At 41.1% G+C, this 18,000-nt stretch overlaps 1 protein-coding gene across 1 annotated transcript in view; it reads right to left on the bottom strand.

Annotated features, from left to right (window-relative positions):
* Window positions 1–14,615, bottom strand: part of LOC109101794 — a 34,913-nt gene extending 20,298 nt beyond the window's left edge. Inside the window, exons 1-42 of the mRNA XM_042766008.1 lie at window positions 14,464–14,615; window positions 11,379–11,475; window positions 11,075–11,099; window positions 10,813–10,861; window positions 9,607–9,726; window positions 9,345–9,523; window positions 9,113–9,216; window positions 8,918–9,030; window positions 8,615–8,827; window positions 8,255–8,329; window positions 7,842–8,074; window positions 7,681–7,765; window positions 7,425–7,568; window positions 7,114–7,316; window positions 6,930–7,036; window positions 6,723–6,832; window positions 5,802–5,978; window positions 5,685–5,716; window positions 5,523–5,614; window positions 5,344–5,366; window positions 5,221–5,242; window positions 5,082–5,109; window positions 4,921–4,996; window positions 4,635–4,793; window positions 4,335–4,546; window positions 4,160–4,248; window positions 3,958–4,076; window positions 3,671–3,847; window positions 3,195–3,226; window positions 3,016–3,113; window positions 2,904–2,932; window positions 2,776–2,797; window positions 2,630–2,657; window positions 2,476–2,548; window positions 2,238–2,384; window positions 1,798–1,995; window positions 1,524–1,617; window positions 1,312–1,424; window positions 555–731; window positions 439–470; window positions 254–351; window positions 94–116 (exon numbers count right to left, since the gene is read on the bottom strand). Coding sequence (XP_042621942.1) covers window positions 94–116; window positions 254–351; window positions 439–470; window positions 555–731; window positions 1,312–1,424; window positions 1,524–1,617; window positions 1,798–1,995; window positions 2,238–2,384; window positions 2,476–2,548; window positions 2,630–2,657; window positions 2,776–2,797; window positions 2,904–2,932; window positions 3,016–3,113; window positions 3,195–3,226; window positions 3,671–3,847; window positions 3,958–4,076; window positions 4,160–4,248; window positions 4,335–4,546; window positions 4,635–4,793; window positions 4,921–4,996; window positions 5,082–5,109; window positions 5,221–5,242; window positions 5,344–5,366; window positions 5,523–5,614; window positions 5,685–5,716; window positions 5,802–5,978; window positions 6,723–6,832; window positions 6,930–7,036; window positions 7,114–7,316; window positions 7,425–7,568; window positions 7,681–7,765; window positions 7,842–8,074; window positions 8,255–8,329; window positions 8,615–8,827; window positions 8,918–9,030; window positions 9,113–9,216; window positions 9,345–9,523; window positions 9,607–9,726; window positions 10,813–10,861; window positions 11,075–11,099; window positions 11,379–11,430 — 4,182 coding nt within the window. The 5' untranslated portion in view covers window positions 11,431–11,475; window positions 14,464–14,615. The remainder of the gene's footprint in view (window positions 1–93; window positions 117–253; window positions 352–438; window positions 471–554; window positions 732–1,311; window positions 1,425–1,523; window positions 1,618–1,797; window positions 1,996–2,237; window positions 2,385–2,475; window positions 2,549–2,629; window positions 2,658–2,775; window positions 2,798–2,903; window positions 2,933–3,015; window positions 3,114–3,194; window positions 3,227–3,670; window positions 3,848–3,957; window positions 4,077–4,159; window positions 4,249–4,334; window positions 4,547–4,634; window positions 4,794–4,920; window positions 4,997–5,081; window positions 5,110–5,220; window positions 5,243–5,343; window positions 5,367–5,522; window positions 5,615–5,684; window positions 5,717–5,801; window positions 5,979–6,722; window positions 6,833–6,929; window positions 7,037–7,113; window positions 7,317–7,424; window positions 7,569–7,680; window positions 7,766–7,841; window positions 8,075–8,254; window positions 8,330–8,614; window positions 8,828–8,917; window positions 9,031–9,112; window positions 9,217–9,344; window positions 9,524–9,606; window positions 9,727–10,812; window positions 10,862–11,074; window positions 11,100–11,378; window positions 11,476–14,463) is intronic.
* Between the last annotated feature and the right edge of the window lie 3,385 nt (window positions 14,616–18,000).

Genomic DNA, 18,000 nt, shown 5'->3' with positions numbered 1-18,000 from the left:
AAAATAGACTTTTAAGATTTTAAGTACACTACAAGTGCACACTCAATACAATTCAGTACATGTCTTTTTCCCCAGGACACCTTCAACACTCACCTGTCTGCTGGAGCTCACACAACCTGAGACAGAGAGAGAGAGACACTCATGAGTGTGTGTGTGTGTGTGTGATATATACTAACACAGCAGGGAACCTAATTCAGGTGAACATGTGACTTAAAGCAAACGTCTCCTGAGAGTGAAAGTGCTCTGGTCTCACCCTGCGGCACGTTCTGAAGAAGAGCTGATTTAGTCCTCACAATCACTGACTCCAGATCCACCAGCACGCTGACCATCAGATGATCCAGACGGTGGAAGCTAGCAAACAGACGGAGAGACAGACGCGTGAGCACGAGACCGTGAGGTTCAGCACATGAAACACATTCAGTACATGACGACACTCACATGATCTGATATGAGGCGCAGGAGACGTTCCTCTGTCAGAGAGAAACACGTCCAGGTGTCAATGGTGGCACAGCAATGAGAAACAGATGAAAAAGTGCACTAAAAAACTCTCTTACCATCTTTGATGACTCCACCATGATGGGAAGCGTGGAGACGATCCTCTCTCTCTGTGGAGACGCGGTCAGGTGATCGAACACTGCACTGATGACCACACTTTTCTCTGGAAGACCAGGAACATCATCAAACATCAGCCCGACCAGCTGCTCTGGAGAGAGATAGAGCAGGCTGCTCATCTGGAAACAGACAAGAACACAAGCAGAAATCAAGTTAAAACTCTTGTCTTGTTTTCTAGTAAAATACCCTGCGAAGCAAAACTGTGGAAGATATTGCATCCCGTTCTGAGAGAACCTTGAATTCAATTTCTTACTTCTTGCTTTAAAGTCGGCATTCAAGGAAAATTCACCTCATTTTCTAAAAGATCTATAGATCCTATAATGAATATTTCATCTGTACATACGTTTCATTAATTAAAAATACAGTATTGTTTAATCAGAATGTCATGACATGATCTTCCAGTGAAAGATCAGATTTTTCCAATCGTTTAATCCACTTAAACCCGGCCTCTTTCTTATAATCCACTGCAAGCTTGCATTCAGACACAATTCCACGCCCACATCTGCATGCAATCAGCAACCGACCCACAGAATCAAGCCCCACCTTCAACTGTGAGAGCCACGCCCACATCAATATACCAGTTTATGCTTCGTATCTTACTCCGTGCTTCTCGGGTAACTGTAGTGTTTTAGAGGTGTTTCGACGTCTGACGTGAAAACACACATATACTGAGGAAAGCAGTGTAAACATGTAGTGTACCGGGTTGAACTGTGGGTTGAGCGAGATCAGCTGATTCAGAGGAACGAGGGCAGAGAACTGTCCGAAGTTACTGATGAGCCACTGAGAGCTGTTGTTGGACACACACGCCGCACCTGAACACACACACAGGATATCACAGCAGTACAGTGTTAGTGATGAGCTGATCTGACCCGGACAGGTGACCGGCACACAGAGCAGCGTCTGATCAGTACCTGCTCTCCAGAGGAACGGCACCATGAAGTCTGACACGGTTAATCGGCGCTGAATGTCACTCATACGGGGAAATCCTGCATCGAACGCTCCAACTTCATCACACACACACACACACATCAATATCACATCACACAGACTCAGACTAATCTAATCTGATTCACTGATACTCAGATCCATAAAACACTACTTTCATATGTTTTTACACTGCTTACTCGGTATTCTTGACATGTTTTAAATATTTAAAGAGAAAGAGAGGAAGATCTGGGCTGTTTACACTGTCTGGAAGCTCTGGCAGCTGAAGTTCTTGCTGTGCAGACACTGCAGGAAGGTGCTGGACGCGCTCGGCAGGAACGCTCGCAGGTGTTTGTCCAGCCACAGCGCAGCGGCGCTCTCGTCCGTCAGTCTGTCCAGCCGCAGCTCCCGCAGGACGTCCAGAACCACTGGAGCAGAGCCGCTGCTCCCCCACACCGACTACACACAGAGGAGATCTTTGTTAACTAACATCCAGAATTCAGAATGTACTGATGCAGGAACTTCTGTGCTGTTTACAGTCAGAGCCGCTCAGTTCCTGTGTTCACGAAGCAGACCCAGTCATTCTGATCCTGAGAGACTTTACATTAACTACAGTTAACTACTGGGACATTATTGTAAAACGTTACCATGTGTCTGGTTTCAGGTTTAGTGAATCAGACTGAAGAGAGTCTGTCCTGTACCTGGTTGGAGAGCTGCTCGAGGGCGACGTCCAGCAGGTGTGAGACTCTGGTCAGGAGCAGTTTCCAGCTTTCAGGTGACCTTATGATTTGATCAGACAGATACGTGTCCAGCAGTGAGACCAGGTACTCCAGACTCACATTCAGCACCTGAACACACACACACACGTGAACACACCTGTTTACACCACTGATCACACAGCCGCATTCTGGAGATGATCATAGACTCGTGTGTGATTACCGGGGCACATGCATGCTCTGCGATACTCAAGCCACACAGCAGTCCAGTGCGTGTGCACTGCTGTAATGCAGACCTGGACAGAGAGAACACAGTTAGTCAGAGCTGGGAAAAACTAAACAGGAAAATAAAGCAGTGAATAAAGCTTTTAAGTTACCTGTCCACTCCACTGCACACCTGAGTCTCTGAAACACACACAAACAGAGGAAAACATCAACACAGACACACAACTGCACACTCACACATGATCAGGAAATGATAGTGAAGCTTTGTTCCTAGTGATGAACAGAAATCACTCGATACCGTTGAATGGAGTCACGGGACACTGCAGAGGAAAAGACAAATGCAGCATTAAATACACCCAACAGACATAAAGTGGTTTTTAATTCCATAGAAATACAAATCAAAGTGATTTTAAATAACAAACACACCTCATTCACGACTGGGAGAAGAGCGCAATCTGTGAGGAGAGTCAAAAACAGCATTAATTAGGAATGTGGGAAAAGAACATAACGCTGACAGAAAGACAGATCATGTGCTGACCTGCAGGAGCCGTGCGGCTGAACTTATAAACGCTGGCCCAGATGACGGGCTCCAGATCACCCGCTCCTGAGCTCAAGATCTGCTCCAGCCTCGTGAAGCTGATTCACAGCACAACAGAAGAATGAGATGAGGTCAATAATGCAACTGTCTCAGATGGCTATCAAAAAACAAACACTTACATGATCTGGTTGGTTTGACAGCTGAGTGGACTCTAGAAAAGAAAACCAGTAGAACTTATTTATTTCCATTCAGAGGAATATCACTGTAAGCAGCAGTAACAGGGATGAGCACAGCAGAACAAACATTATAACACAAGCGTGATCAAAAGCTGAACAGGACACTATCATACTGCAATGAGATCGATTACAGATGGTTTGTTTGCAGTATCAAAAACATCCCAAAAAAATAGTGAAATTTATACAAGTACTGGTGTAATTCAATAGAGCATTGTGTTTCTACGCCATTGGATCAAAAGATAAAATGAGTAACTCAGAGCTGAGCTTTCCACTACAGAATTGGAGATACAGACCCCACATTTGGCATAATAAATGTTAAGACTCTCTCAAATGAGCATGCCAAATTTTAACTTCTCAATATATACACAGTTCTAGAAACTGCTGAAGACCTCCTGCCTTATCTCTGAAAAACCTCTCACCTCTATAGAGAAGGAATACAGGAGCTCAAGAACATCAGGAAGTCCTCGCTCCACAGGAGACACGAGCAGATGATCAAACACTCGATTGATGACGACATCCTTCGGTGGAAGACCAGGCAGATCTTCAACCATCAGTCCAGCCACCTGCTTTGGAGTGAGACTGTCCAGGGTCTTCAACTATACACACACAGAAGAACAAGAGAATATCTGTGATGGGTGAAGTGATGTCGGTGTTATTTTTATAAATCTTCTTTGATGAAATCACATGTGAAGATGTGGAGACATACGGGATCAAAAAGTCTGTTGATGGAGAGCAGATCTGTGAGAGGCACAAACTGAGAGAACGGGCCAAAGTTCTTCTGCAGCCACTCAACACTGTTGTTAGCAGTCGACACACAGCCCGCATCTGACACACACAACACACACAGTGAAATCACCTTCATGAACTCCCGAACCTTCATATGAAACATCTGTGAACCTCCACCTCACCTGTTGTGTTTCTTCTGAGGAAGGGCAGAATGAAGAAGTTCACCATGTTTCTTCCTTGAGTCTCATTGACGAGTGTGAGCTCTGACAGACTGAGAAATGGTTGAAAATAATGTTGAACAAGCATCTTATCAGCTCATGACAGTCTTGAGCTATTGTTGAGGATATCTTTTCTTACATGTGCTGGTAAGTTTGGCAGCTGAGGTTTTTGCTGCTAGTGCACAGCAGTAGGGATGATGACGCAAACGGTAAAAACGGCTTCAGATATTGACCCAACAACATGCTGATGAAAGGGAGGTCTCGCCATCGGTCAGGACTGATGCGCTCCAGTCTCAGCTCTCCAATCACATCCAGCACTTGGGACACGACATCACCTCTGATTGGCTGAGACTGATGATGTAATGAGGAGGAATTACTGTCAGATTCCCAGTCAGTCTACCAGTGAACAACAGAGGACAGATGTACAAGACTCATTTACCATATTTGCTGCTGCGCTGGAGAAGATGACGAGGGCTCCGTCCAGAACATCATTTGCTTTGCTGAGAAGCAGTTTCCAGATCTCCGTGGAGTAACTTCTGCTGCTGGATAGTTGACACTTCAGGAGTCCAGCCAGGTTTCCAGCAGTGAAGCCTGTGAGCTACAAACACAGATTTCAGCAGTGGACATCAGCGTTCAGGAGCTATTATGCTGATTCCAGAAACTGCTGCACATCTGGAGAGACACAGATTCCCAGACGATGAGTTTTCTGCTCGTGGTCTTCTTACCGAAGAGCAAGCGCACTGCTGCAGGTCCACACTACAGGGGGCGCTCACGAGTCCAGCGGACAGCAGAGTCTCATTACTGTGGGCCAGATAAACTCTTCTCATTATTTTGATTTACTTGACACAAATATTATTTTCAGTTAAAAGGCCATAATGAACACTACCTGCTGATCCCATCACAAATTGAGGTTTCTGTAAAAGAAGGAAAATAAGAAAAACAGACAAGAGTATATATTTGAATTGACAGTGCATTATGTTGTTTCTCTACAGTACTTTACAGCTTATTTACAATATTTAACTTACCATTGATTGGTGTTGAAATACACTGCAAAGCACATGACCACAAATCAACAATAGTTCATTAAGTACTTTTCTTTTACGTTTGTGAAAATATCAACTCATGAGATTAAAACTTGAGTTTCTTACCGTAACAGGTGAAGGAAAACAGCCTGTTAAAAACACAATAGTAAAATCTCAGAGTTATAGTATAGAAAAATGTGTTCGTCAATCAACTTAGAGACTAAATTGCTGACTAAATTTGCTTAAGACATTTAGTTAGTCTGCCATAATTTGAATGTGTTTTGTTTGCATGCATGTGTCTGTACCAGGAGGTGCCATGTGTTCCAGCTGACTCGTGTAGTTCCTGATGGGCTGCATCATGTGTGGAGGAACCACAGACTCCTGCAGCCTCTGAACCCTGAAAGAGAGAGAGATCATGTGAACCTGTGACTGGAGCGGTTCAGAAACAGTGTTCGAGTCTGACTTACATCTGCTGGTATGATGAGCACTCCAAACCCATCTGACATCAAAACAAAACGAGAAACAAATCAGCTTAGTCCAGAGCGATTATACAGACAGACTGCCTTTGGCAGAGATGCTCTTACCTGTCCAGCGAGCGGGATGAGATATCCAAGCATCTCGAGCAGTCCACGGTCTTCAGGAGAAACCAGGATGTGATCAAAAACCATGTTTATGATGATGCTTTTCTCTGGCAGACCTGCAAAATCCTCAACGATGAGTTCAGCTGTCTGTCTGGGGGAGAGAACCACCAGTGCATCTATCTGAAATACACAAAGAAACACTGCATTTAACAAACAGAATTTAAAGGGCTCATGAACTGAGAAATCAAAATATAAGAGGTCACTGTACTATAGAAATATTTCTTAAATATTTATAAAAGTATCAGAACTCAAAACTTTCTCGTTAGTCTAAAAGCAGCTTATATTGAAGCCAGTCTGAAAAAACACAGAAACCAAACAATAAAGATGCTCCGAAGACAACCAGACGCTGTTCGGTGTCTTCGCATCGCCTTCCTTCTGATCCCAGCATTAGGAAAGAGTGGATGAACTTTATTTTTAATGAAGTTCCAGACTGTGTCAGTAAGAACTCGGACCTTTGTTCAAGTTTAAAAACAAGGTACAATTCGACGTGGGATTTTCAGAAAGATTGAAACTAAAAGACAATGCTGTGCGACTGTATTGGATCCGACAGTAATGTCACAAGTGTGAGTAACTGTTTTTATAACGTGGTCACCACGTCTGTTCAAACACAGCGCTCTGATGAGGGGGTTAAAACAGAACAGATAATAGCCTATTACTTCTAAATGATGATGTTTTTTGATGTAAAAATCTTGATAACATTATAAGTGGACCTCAGAGAACGGTACAGAATAAAAAACAAAGACAATTCATGACCCCTTTAACAGAATTCAGATGAGAAGGTCAAGAATTGAGATAAATTGACATTTTAGAGATCGAATAAAACAAACTGAGATGTTCTTGTCGGTGGGATTGTGTGTAACTCACAGCGTTGAAGTCTTGGTTCAGCTGGTACATTTCCCTCAATGCTGCAAACTCTGAAAATCCACCAAGATTCAGAGTAACCCAGATGCTGCTGTTCTCTGCTGGGCAGCCACCTGAAAACATGTCGCCAATATATTTTTATAGATGAATGGATGGATGGATGGATGGATGGATGGATAAACTGATGGATAAACAGATGGATAGATGTACCTGAAACATTTTGTCGGCTCAGGAAGGATGAGATGAAATACTGATAAACATCCTGCACACCTTCTTCTTCATGCATCAGGAACATGTTGGCACTGAGCTCTGAAACACTGAAAGGACATGATGAAGTCGGGTGAGATCGGAGGTCATCGGGTGGGATTAGCACTTGTGCGTGCAGTGGACGTACAGTATCTGGAAGGTCTGGCAGCTGAACTCTTTGTGACTGAGGCACGTGAGATATTCTGGAGTCAGCGTGGAGAGAAGAGGCTTTAACTTGATCTGGAACCACAATCTCACAAACGACTCATCCTGCAAGTTGCTCATCGTCAAGGTGTCATGAACCATTTGGTCCAGGATGTCACTGAAGGGGGAACTCTGGGAACTGAAGTTCTGGGAGAGCGGCAAGAAGCAACATGCAAACGGAATTTGTTTGAAAAAACATTCCTCGTTGAATGCATTGGTTTGTACACAGCTGATGTGAGATCTGGCAGTTCTTACGGTCATGGAGAGCTGCTGCAGTAGAGCGTTGAGGTTCTGGGAGAGATGCAGGAGGACACTCGAGAGCGTCTCCTCGTTGAGCGTGAGGTTCGAGCGTGCTGCGCAGTGCAGGACAGTGGCCACATGTTCCACCAGGTCCGTCAGCTAGGAAGACAAACACACTGTGTGAGATCTCATATGAAATCATGATGTCATGCCAGCAGATAAGATGCTTGGAATAATGTGTATGTATGTTCCCAGCATGCGTTTAGCTTACCCCACATGTTCTATTATCAATAAAGACGCTGCAGATGTCCTGACTTTCATTCTGGGCTCCAGTTCCCATCCCCGTCTCAATGTAGCTAAAGAAAACACGTTCCCATTACTTCATCACAAGAAGCTGATATAACTATGACAGTACTAGTGTAGTAAACTCACAACTGGTTATGGAAGACAGCCGTGAGGTTGGGGTGGATTTCTATCTGGCCGGGAGGAAGGAATCGCCGGATTACGGGAGAAACCACATGCGTGAACCAGTCGTTAACGTTCATGGGGTCAAAAGTGACCAGCTGTTGGCTGTGATTGTGCTTGAACGGCGCAGCGAGCTCGGCGAGCGTCAGGTTGATCATGGCCTGCACCAGTGTGGTGCTCCGCATGCTGTTCAAGTTTTGCTTAAGGAAGAGAGCAGACAGCAGAATTCAGGAGATGGGGTTTGGGTTTGTAATGCCTTACTGAATGTGTGTGTGTGTGTGTGTGTGTGTCTGTGTGTGAGTGTGTGTGTGTGTGTGTGTGTGTGTGTGTGTGTGTGTGTGTGTGTGCGTGTGTGTGTGTGTGTGTGTGTGTGCTCTTACCTCCTGCGTCAAGGACACAAACTGTCTAACAAAACTCCCGACAGGACTAAATGCCGTCATGAATCCATTCAACGCCTGAAGCCACATGTAAGAACAGATGAATCATCCAGTAGATTAGCATATCATAGTCTCGCAAACATCTACTATTACTACTCATCTACATCAGGGCTGGGTCCACTTTCCTGCAGAGTTCAGCTTCAACCCTGATCAAACAAAACCATCTGTAACTTTCTAGTGATCCTAAAGACCTTGAGTAGCTTGTTCCGGTGTGTTTGATTAGGGCTGCAGCTGAACTCTGCAGGAAAATGGATCTCGAGTCCTGATCTATATCTCTGAGACTGTGACTGGCATGATTCTTGCCTGTCCGAGAGGGTCTTGAGGTGAGGCGGATGGAACGGTGCTCATATAAAACACTGTGCTGTTATTTGAAGGCCATGGATCCTCGGAGGGCATCAGAGAGGAAAGCAAACTCTGAAACACCAGGCTGAGGGAGCTGTCTGTCAAGCCCACCACCTCCGGATGAAGGAGAAGCTCTGCCTTCTGTTCTGGACTCAAGAGATGCAAAACCTCCAGCTGACAAGACAGAGAGGAACCTCAGAACATCTCCAGGACATCGTTGTCATCGAATGAGCATCAGGATAACATCAGAGTGAGTGTTCCTACCCCGCTGAAGAGCACGTTGATGGATGTGAAGTCTCGCACTTGAGCCATGACCGAAAACGAGCCGAAGTTCTTCAGGAGCCAGTCCTCAGTGCTGTCCTGCAGATCTACACAACCTACAACAACACACAATCAAACCTGCACAAAACCTTCAACAACACAAACAACATGGACTGAAAATGATCACAACACGCCTACCCGAGGATGTGTTTCTAGAGAGAAACGGGTACATGAAGAAAGAATAGATCCACTTCTGTCGCACTGGATCCAGACCGGAGAAATGCTGACTCAACTCCTTTACACTGTACACACAAGCAATCACCAGAACACACAAACATCAAAGACATGACGCACACATACGCAAGGAAATGAAGCCCTCATTCATATTCTGCTTCTAGTGTATTAAATGTGCATGTGTGTGTTGTCATACACAGTCTGGTAGGCGCTGCAGCTGAGGTTTCTGTTGCTGAGGCATGTGAGGAAGTTTCTGGAGATGGACGACAGCAGAGGAGTGAGTTTGATGTCCAGCCACGCTCTGATCACGTGATCCTCGCTCATACTGAAGCCTCCCGACAGATCCACGACCGGCACGCCGGCCACGCTGGAGCGCTGCGAGACAGACAGCGTCAGGGCGGAGCCGCAGCAGTGAAGGCTCATGGGATATGTGTGTGTGTGTGTGTGTGCTGAGGTACCATGAAGGAGTAGACGTCCAGAGTGGCGCTGATGAGTCCCTTCAGGTTCAGGATGTGGTCTGCGTCAGGCTCCGATGGGACGCCTGCACACGTCAGGAAGCTCTGCGTGGGACCGTCCAACTGAGACAGCAATAAAAACAGCACCGATTGAGAGAATGAGAGTTCACAGCGTCAAAAGTCCCATTCAAGGGAAACCTGTTCGCACACAACTGCAACACCTCCGGGCCCCCAACACCAAGTTCTTTCAACTTGAATGGAGAAATCCTGAAATCTCAAAAACCACTTGAAACCTCACATTAAAATTACATTTTTTCACACCAGCAACAAAATCTGACATCAACTGTCCCATAAATGTTTCTTATGCTCAAATAGTGTTAAAAAAGCTTATATTTCAGGCAGGAGTTTGGGTTCCTTGCCACCATCACCACTGGCTGGATGAGCTGGGGTTTAAAGACACTCAGTATTCAGTGATGTTATTGATTCAGTTTCACTCACACTATCAGATGAGAACAAAGCTTGAACTGAATTAAGTGACACTAGTCTGTTTTGTAGTTTAGCTGCCTTACAGAGGAAACTGAACTGGTTTCATAACTGATGAATTGTACAACATTAAGACTGTTGTATTCCTGTTTAACACTGTGAGGCCTCTGTAAACAATCAGTATTGTATCAAGTGCTATATAAACCAGTGTGGCTTGAGCTGATCCTGTTCTCCTGCCAGACTCTATCCTCTATGTTTTGTACGTTATCTGAAAGGCAGGAGCAGCTCTAGGGGGGCTTATACATAACATGCTCCACAGGCTTTCTCTGACGGCTGATGGGAGTGGTGAGGATTCATTGTGTTAGTGCTCTGGTTTTTGTCCAGGATACTTTTATTTAGAAAGAGTGGTCATGTTCCCTTCGGTTTCACGTTTCTGTCTGGAGGCCTGTTCGTGTCTATCTCCAGTCTTCTTCTGCTGCTACATGTGTCTTGTTAATGCTTTTGATTAGTCTTTGATTGTGTCATTCTAGTTCTTTTAATGCTTAAAACTGCATTAAAGTTCTTTGTAATATGACTTGCTCATCTTGCATTAATGTTTAGTTCATAGTGAATTTGTGTTTAGTAGCTGTCTTACCAAAACAGACAAAACTCTCCAACAAAGAACAATCTAACTGTCTCTGTGTGTGTGTGTGTGTGTGTCTACTTATGACAACAATGACAACACACATCAGGGCACTGTTCTGCTGTAAGTCCAGCACTGGTTCCACTGGTTTGACTGTGAATCATGAAATGAGATGAGATTAATGTGGGCGGAGATAGGAGCTGAATGGAAAGTGAGCAATAGGTCGTGATGAATGAATGACAGAAATGTCAAGTCATTTCACAACAACAACATCAAACACAAGAAAGACTGCATTCTGGACGGCTCCTTTTGTCTCTAAGGTTTCTTTAGTTTGCATAATGGAAAGATCTGAAGCGTTTCACCCACCTCTGCATTGCTGAACATACGCTGCCTGAAAATAGAGAGACAGAGAGTCACGTCTTACGTCTGTTATAATGTACAGTTATCTGGACATTATGGTCAAATAAACTCAGATGCATTACACAGCTACTACCAAATCCACACATTAAACAGTCATTGTAGACAAGTGTTAGAAAGACACCACTCAGCAATCACATTCAGGTAATCCAGAGCATCCAGACTGATTACATGGACATCATGTATCTTTCTGTTGATCAGTGTGCTGTTTTTTATGAATTAGTATAAATATAAATGATAATTGTGGACTCACCGAAAGCCATCACTCCCACATACAGGAGCAGGAACATTAGAGGTGTTCTCATGAGGACAGATCTCCTTCTCTTACACGCTCGTGTGAAATACAACTCCTAGAGAAACAAACAAAACGCCAGATGAATTTAATTACTGAAAACAGGAGTTTCGTTAGTCTTATGTTTTCAGCTTGACATGATTTACAAGAAAAATTTTACAGCTAAGGGATAAAAAAAAAAAAAACCCTTACATGACACACACACACACACACACACACACACACACACACACACAAGGCAAGTTTATTTACATAGCACATTTCAAACACAATAGTAATTCAAAGTGCTTTACATACAAGAAAAGAAAATAATAAAAAAATAATCACAACAATAAAACAAGGAATTTAAAAGCTTTTTAAAAGATAAAACAGTTAAGAATAGAAAATTATTCTACATAAAATACAGTGCAATCAGTTCGGACATCGCACAGTGCTCATTCAGTAAAGTCTGGATTTAAATGTGGCTAATGTTTTAGCACATCTGATCTCTTCTGGAAGCTGATGCCAGCTGCGGGCGGAATAGTAAGGTTCAGCCTTGTTTTGTGTGAACCCTAACATAACTGACTCGATCCTAATGATCTGAGTGCTCTGTATATAATATAATATAATATAATAGCCAAAAGTTTGGAATAATTAAAATATGTAAATGTTTAAAAGTATTTCAAAAATATATCAATACTTCAGTAAGTCTTGTTTGCTCACCAAGGTTGCATTTATTTATTTAAAAACAGTAAAAACGTCAACATTTAAATAAATAAATACATAAAAATAAAGAACTGTGTTCAACATTGATAATAATCAGAAATGTTTCTTGAGCAGTAAATCATCATATTATTCTGATTTCTGAAGATCATGTGACACTGAAGACTGGAGTAATGATGCTGAAAATACAGCTGCGCATCACAGAAATACATTACACTTTAACAGAGATTCACAGAGAAGTGTTACATTGTAAGATTTTTACATACTAAAAATATTCTTAATATTTACTGTATATTTGATCAAATAAATTCAACCTTGGTGAGCAGAAGATAATTCTTTCAAATATGTTAAAATATATTATTACAACCTTTTAATATAATACAATATAATGCAATGCAAAGCAAAGCAATATAATATAATATAATATAATATAATATAACAGCTATATAATATAACAGCTATATTATATTGAAAGGGTTTGATATATTACTAAATTTATGGTATATGTTTAAAATCCATAGAATAATAAAACCTTAAACTAAATAAAACATGTATTTTTACAAGTATTTCCTAAACTCCTGCCGGCCCGAGACTCGAAACTCACAACCACAATCGAGGTATATGTTTAAAATCCATAGAATAATAAAACCTTAAACTAAATAAAACATTAATATCAACAACTACTAACTAAAACTTTAAATAAAACATGTATTTTTACAAGTATTTCCTAAACCTGTAATGCAGCTGTTATTAGCATCAGCTAGAAATCAGAGAGCTGTGTGCGGTTCTCACACACATCTCTGTCATTCCACACCAAACACCACAGAGCTGCTGGTCGGACCGGTCGAGCGAGGAGAACAACACACTCGCACGCTCTTAAGACAAGTCTCATCCCATAAAACACAACAATCAGCCATATAAACAATGACGCGCTGCCTCTCGTGCTCACGACCCACTTAAGAAACATGACGGTGCTCAAATAAGTGTCTGTGTGTATTTGAGATGGAAAGAAACCATAAATAAATATATATTTTTAATCACTTCCTATAACTATGTTATGAGTCTAAAAAACTGACTCATACACAAAGAGCGAATGTATAGAGTAATAATCTCTAGATCTGATGGAGAGAATACACATCTCTTCATATAACATCAGATGATGAATGATGCTGGAAAAATCTTGAACATTTCTGAGCATTCATATATTCTGACTGTGTGATTGAACTGATAGTGACACACAATGACAGAAGGATTTTCAGCAATGCACCTCGGCAACATGAAAAAAAAAAGTCTAGAACTTGCTCATAGCACATAAAATATGGTAAGGAACCACACTTTCAAGAATTAAATGATCTTTTTGGTAATTTTGTAAATGTACATAACACACATGCTCTCACTGTGTTCTTATTTAACCTCTCTGTAAATATGTAAACTATCAATAAAATGTAAGTTTCAAAATGTGTCCATGATTCAGTTATCATTCCCAGTGGTTTAATTAACAACAACAACAACCACCACCAGAAAGAGGAGTTCACAGCACTCACATGTTGCTGCCCGATTGTTGGTTTGATTCTGCTTCTGTTCATTTATAAGCTGCTTCGGATAAAAGCGTCTGCTTAATGTAATTCTATTGCTTCATACCCAAGACTGAGACAGCAGCACTAACTCCCGTGATATGACACGCGATGTGCTGCTTTGACACAATCGGTGTTGTTAAAAGTGCTGTATAAATAAAGGTGCGAGACGTCTCAGCTCTCCAGATAACAGATCTATCACCTTCAGCTCATGATGGAGAAACCTGAGAAATCTTACGTGATCTTCAACCAAGATCTGTGACACTCACAAAATAAACGGAACATTTGGAAACACTGGTTACACTACTTTAGTTAACTACTTCTAAGGCAGTTAAAGTTAATTGTGGTTAATGTTCATTTCAGTATTTATAAATGTATAATTAAAATCAAAGGTTGTATCTGTTAATATTATTTAATGGACATGACCTAACAACAAGTAGTCCTATTTTATTGACTAAGTTAACAAAGATGAATAAACACTGAGTTGCTCATTAAATGCATTAACTAACATTAACGAAAGGGACTTTATTGTAAAGTGTTACTGAAATGTTCTGTGTAGAGACACACAAAGCTCATCTCATGATGAAGAATATGATAACTCTACATCACACTCATCTAAGACTTCAAATCTGATCAGAACAACAAGAGATGGGACTGTAAAGCCTTTCGAGTCCCAATCATTAAAGCACACACACCACACTCTCAGAGGAGTATTACCAGAGTAACAGCACAACATCATTCTCAGAGCAGGGAGAAACGACAGAGCTTACCTGTCAGGTGTGTCTGTGGTGAAGAACTGAACTGATTGAGTCTGCGCTCCAATCAAAGCAAATAACATGCGCTTTCCAGACAAAACCTGCCTCTAAATCTCATCTCATCTCAGTCTCTGTAGATGTCATTGTCACTAGAGAGGACACACCTTCAACTGAAAGCCACGTGACTGCAATTTCCCATTGACATTTCTGCACTGGCGGCAGCTTTGATCTCGAGCGCTGAATATCGCACTCGTGGTGTGTTTTCATGCAGACCGCCGCTCACTAAACGCAGAGCACGCAGTTCGCGTGGGGCACCAAGCCACCAGTTGCTCAAGAAAACACCGTGACAAGCCAAGCGCCGTTCCCGCACCTCGCGTTTGCGGCTGAACGCAAATGATAATAATTGATGGACAACTATGCCCATGAAAAGACATCAGCAAACAGGTGTCCTGACATTTTATCCTACCCGTCAGATTTTCCTACCAGTGTTTACTGCGCATGCACACAGCACTATTAATATAATAATTTTTCTCATGCTAAACATCAATATTTAATGTATCTGCACCACTGTAAGGGTAGGTTTAGTGTTGGGGTAGGTATAGACTTTAATAAAACACAATCTAATAGGTAGAAAAAAATATATTTATTGATGGTTTCCTGTAAATGTGTCCCTTCTAGCTTCAACCGCGAATATAACACATAATTAATGTATTTGCATTACTGTAAGGTTAGGTTTAGGGTTATGGTTTGTTTAGATGTTAATAAACCATAATTATATCGACAGCATTTTTCGTTGTCGAATTGTACTACCCTGACAGCAGGACAAATCGACAGAACACCAGCGCCAAAAGAAGGAAAAACTTTCAGCATGCCCATAGCCAGCTTTGAGTTAAACTTTTCATGTTCAGAAATAAAATTTGTTCTCTGCATGACTAATTTGATGTTAAACTCCTCATATGAATGTCCGCATGACATGTACAATTCAGTTTAGACAGTTTGCAAGAATGTTTAGCGTCCGTGATATAAAAAGTTCGCTTCGAGACGCTGGCGGAGTGAATGAGCGAGAGAGAGAGAGAGAGAGAGCGAGAGAGAGAGAGAGAGAGAGAGAGAGAGAGAGAGAGAGAGAGAGAGAGAGAGGAAGGTGAGGGTGTGGGCGCAGCCTCCGTGTTGCCAGATCCAGCTATTTTAAGCGGTTTTGAACTTGTGTTTTCCTCTTAATTTGATACTTTAGAAAGTTAATAAAGTGGAAAGTTTAGGGTCAGCGATATCTTTATGTTATCTTATTAGCAAAAGATTCGAAATAATTTCGGTTTATTTTTATTTATTTTTTGGGTTTTGCTTGTGTTAATAGAATTATCTGTCAATACTGCATCGCCGACACTTAAACTGACAGGATCAAAAAAGGCCCATGGATACAACATTCGGTAAGGGAAACGGATAAATAAATAAATAAAAATAAAAAAAACTTGATATTATCTGTCAAAAACGTTATCAGCGCTGTCAAAAACAGTAGCTTTTAACACCAGTGCACAGACCTGTAGAACAAGTATGTTACAGAATGAAATGAAATATGCAAACACTAGCCATGAAGAAGTCTATGCTATTTCATTCAGTATAGTAGCTAAATATTTTACAAATCATGCTATAAATATTTATAAGAGCACTAGACAAAGTTATCAGCTATACAGCATTGGTTATTAATAAAAACCTAACAGTAATATGCATTGTAGCAGGAATAATAAACAACTGATCAAATTATCCACTCCTAACCATGCTTTCAGATTCATAATCCTGTGTAACTTTTTTGGCTGTTGACGTTAATAACGTGTTTTAATGTCGGTAATAATTTCACCACCAACAACGAATCTAATATTCTCTCTGACTTTCCATGTTCCATTACCAAAATTAGCCATGGTTTTAACACAAATAACACCAAAAATCATGGTTCTTGTAGCCATGGTAGCCACAAATTAACCATGGTTTTGTTACTTCAAATAATAATTTTAATTTACAAAGAAGTATTAAAATGTTTTTTTTTTTTTTTTTTTTTTTTGTGGTTATAAAAACAGAGCTAAGCCAACAATTGCCTTTCAAATGACTTAAAATGCATTATATAAAAACAAGAGGCAATAATGATAATTAATAATTATATGGTTTTATTCAGTAACACTGTTAAAATAGATAATGTAATACAAAACAAACACTTTATGTACATAACATGTTATTACAAATACCTGCAAAGGGAGCCAAAGGCCTGCTGCTGCTACACTTACAGGACGATCAAATCCTTGTTTAAAAGGATAATCATTTTTGACTACCTTTTTGTTATATATATATATATATATATATATATGACACAGCCTCTATAATTTCCTCAAAAAAAAAAAACATTAAACATGTTTTAAAAAATCTTCTGAAAAAGACTGGTTTTTGATTATAATCTTTAGATGCCACGCACTATGCAACATTTTCTGCCGGCTGCAAACAGCGACTGAGACTGAGTCCAGCTGGAACAGACCCAATCTCAAGACCACATTCATTCATGATCGTCCTGACAGCCGTGTAGTGTGTTCTCGCTTTACTTCACAGACCGCAGAAGAAAGAGAGGAAGATGCTGCAGACGCTCAGGAGGAATCACACAACCGGCTCTGAATCACGCAGTGTCCTCTGAAAGACAGAAACAAAAGTGTTCATGGGCTTTAAACAGCAGAGGCATCAAGTAAAAAGATGGAAGCATATAGGAACAGGTGAAGACAGGTGTTTTGAGGCAGAACATGAGCCGTTTGAAGGGCAGGTGAAACTACATTTCATTTCATTATTCTTCAGATTTGAAAACCAGCTCCCATTTGTTCACAGTGTTATAGACTAACCCTGTATCTGCACTGTAACCAGGGTCAAGCAAAGATACTGTACATCAAAATGTATTTTAAAATAAAATACCAAATAGCCTAACTTTAAGTGTATCAAAATACAGCAGCCACACCAAGTATCAAAATAAACTACTGTATTTTTGTATTTTAAAAATAATTTTACAAGGTAGCATGAGATTTCTTCGCAAACCTTTCATCAGTTGACCTTTACGCTGATTAAGTGAACAGGGTGTGACAGCTTTTCTCTGCCCGACTCATGCAATAAATCTGACCAGCTAACAGATCAAGTATTCACATATCCCTGTGATCTCCGCCGGCTGCGCTGTTCTCAAGCTGCCTGCACACTCAAGCAGAGCCGGGCACTCTAGGCTCACTCTAGAGCTCCATTCTTTTTTTCCTCCTTGTAGTGTACATTTGAAACATTTCTATTGTGGTCGGTGAGTATTTGCAGAGCATTTCTGTATTTGGCTGTTTTGTGTGTGTTTGCAGTGTGCTTCTGTATTTCATTGTGTTGTGGTTGTGTTGTCAAACTGATAATGTTTTCTTAATTTGCTGGTGTTTTTTCAATTTGCATGTTTTTTTATTTTTGTTTTGTTTTGTTGTTTGTTTGTTTTTTTAGCTTCCTCAGTCACCGTATTAACACACTAAAACAGAATTACAGTAAATATATTTACATAACAAC

This window comes from Cyprinus carpio, chromosome A1, assembly GCF_018340385.1.
Source record: "Cyprinus carpio isolate SPL01 chromosome A1, ASM1834038v1, whole genome shotgun sequence".
Taxonomy (NCBI): domain Eukaryota; kingdom Metazoa; phylum Chordata; class Actinopteri; order Cypriniformes; family Cyprinidae; genus Cyprinus; species Cyprinus carpio.
This window is presented reverse-complemented; position numbering and strand designations above follow the sequence as displayed.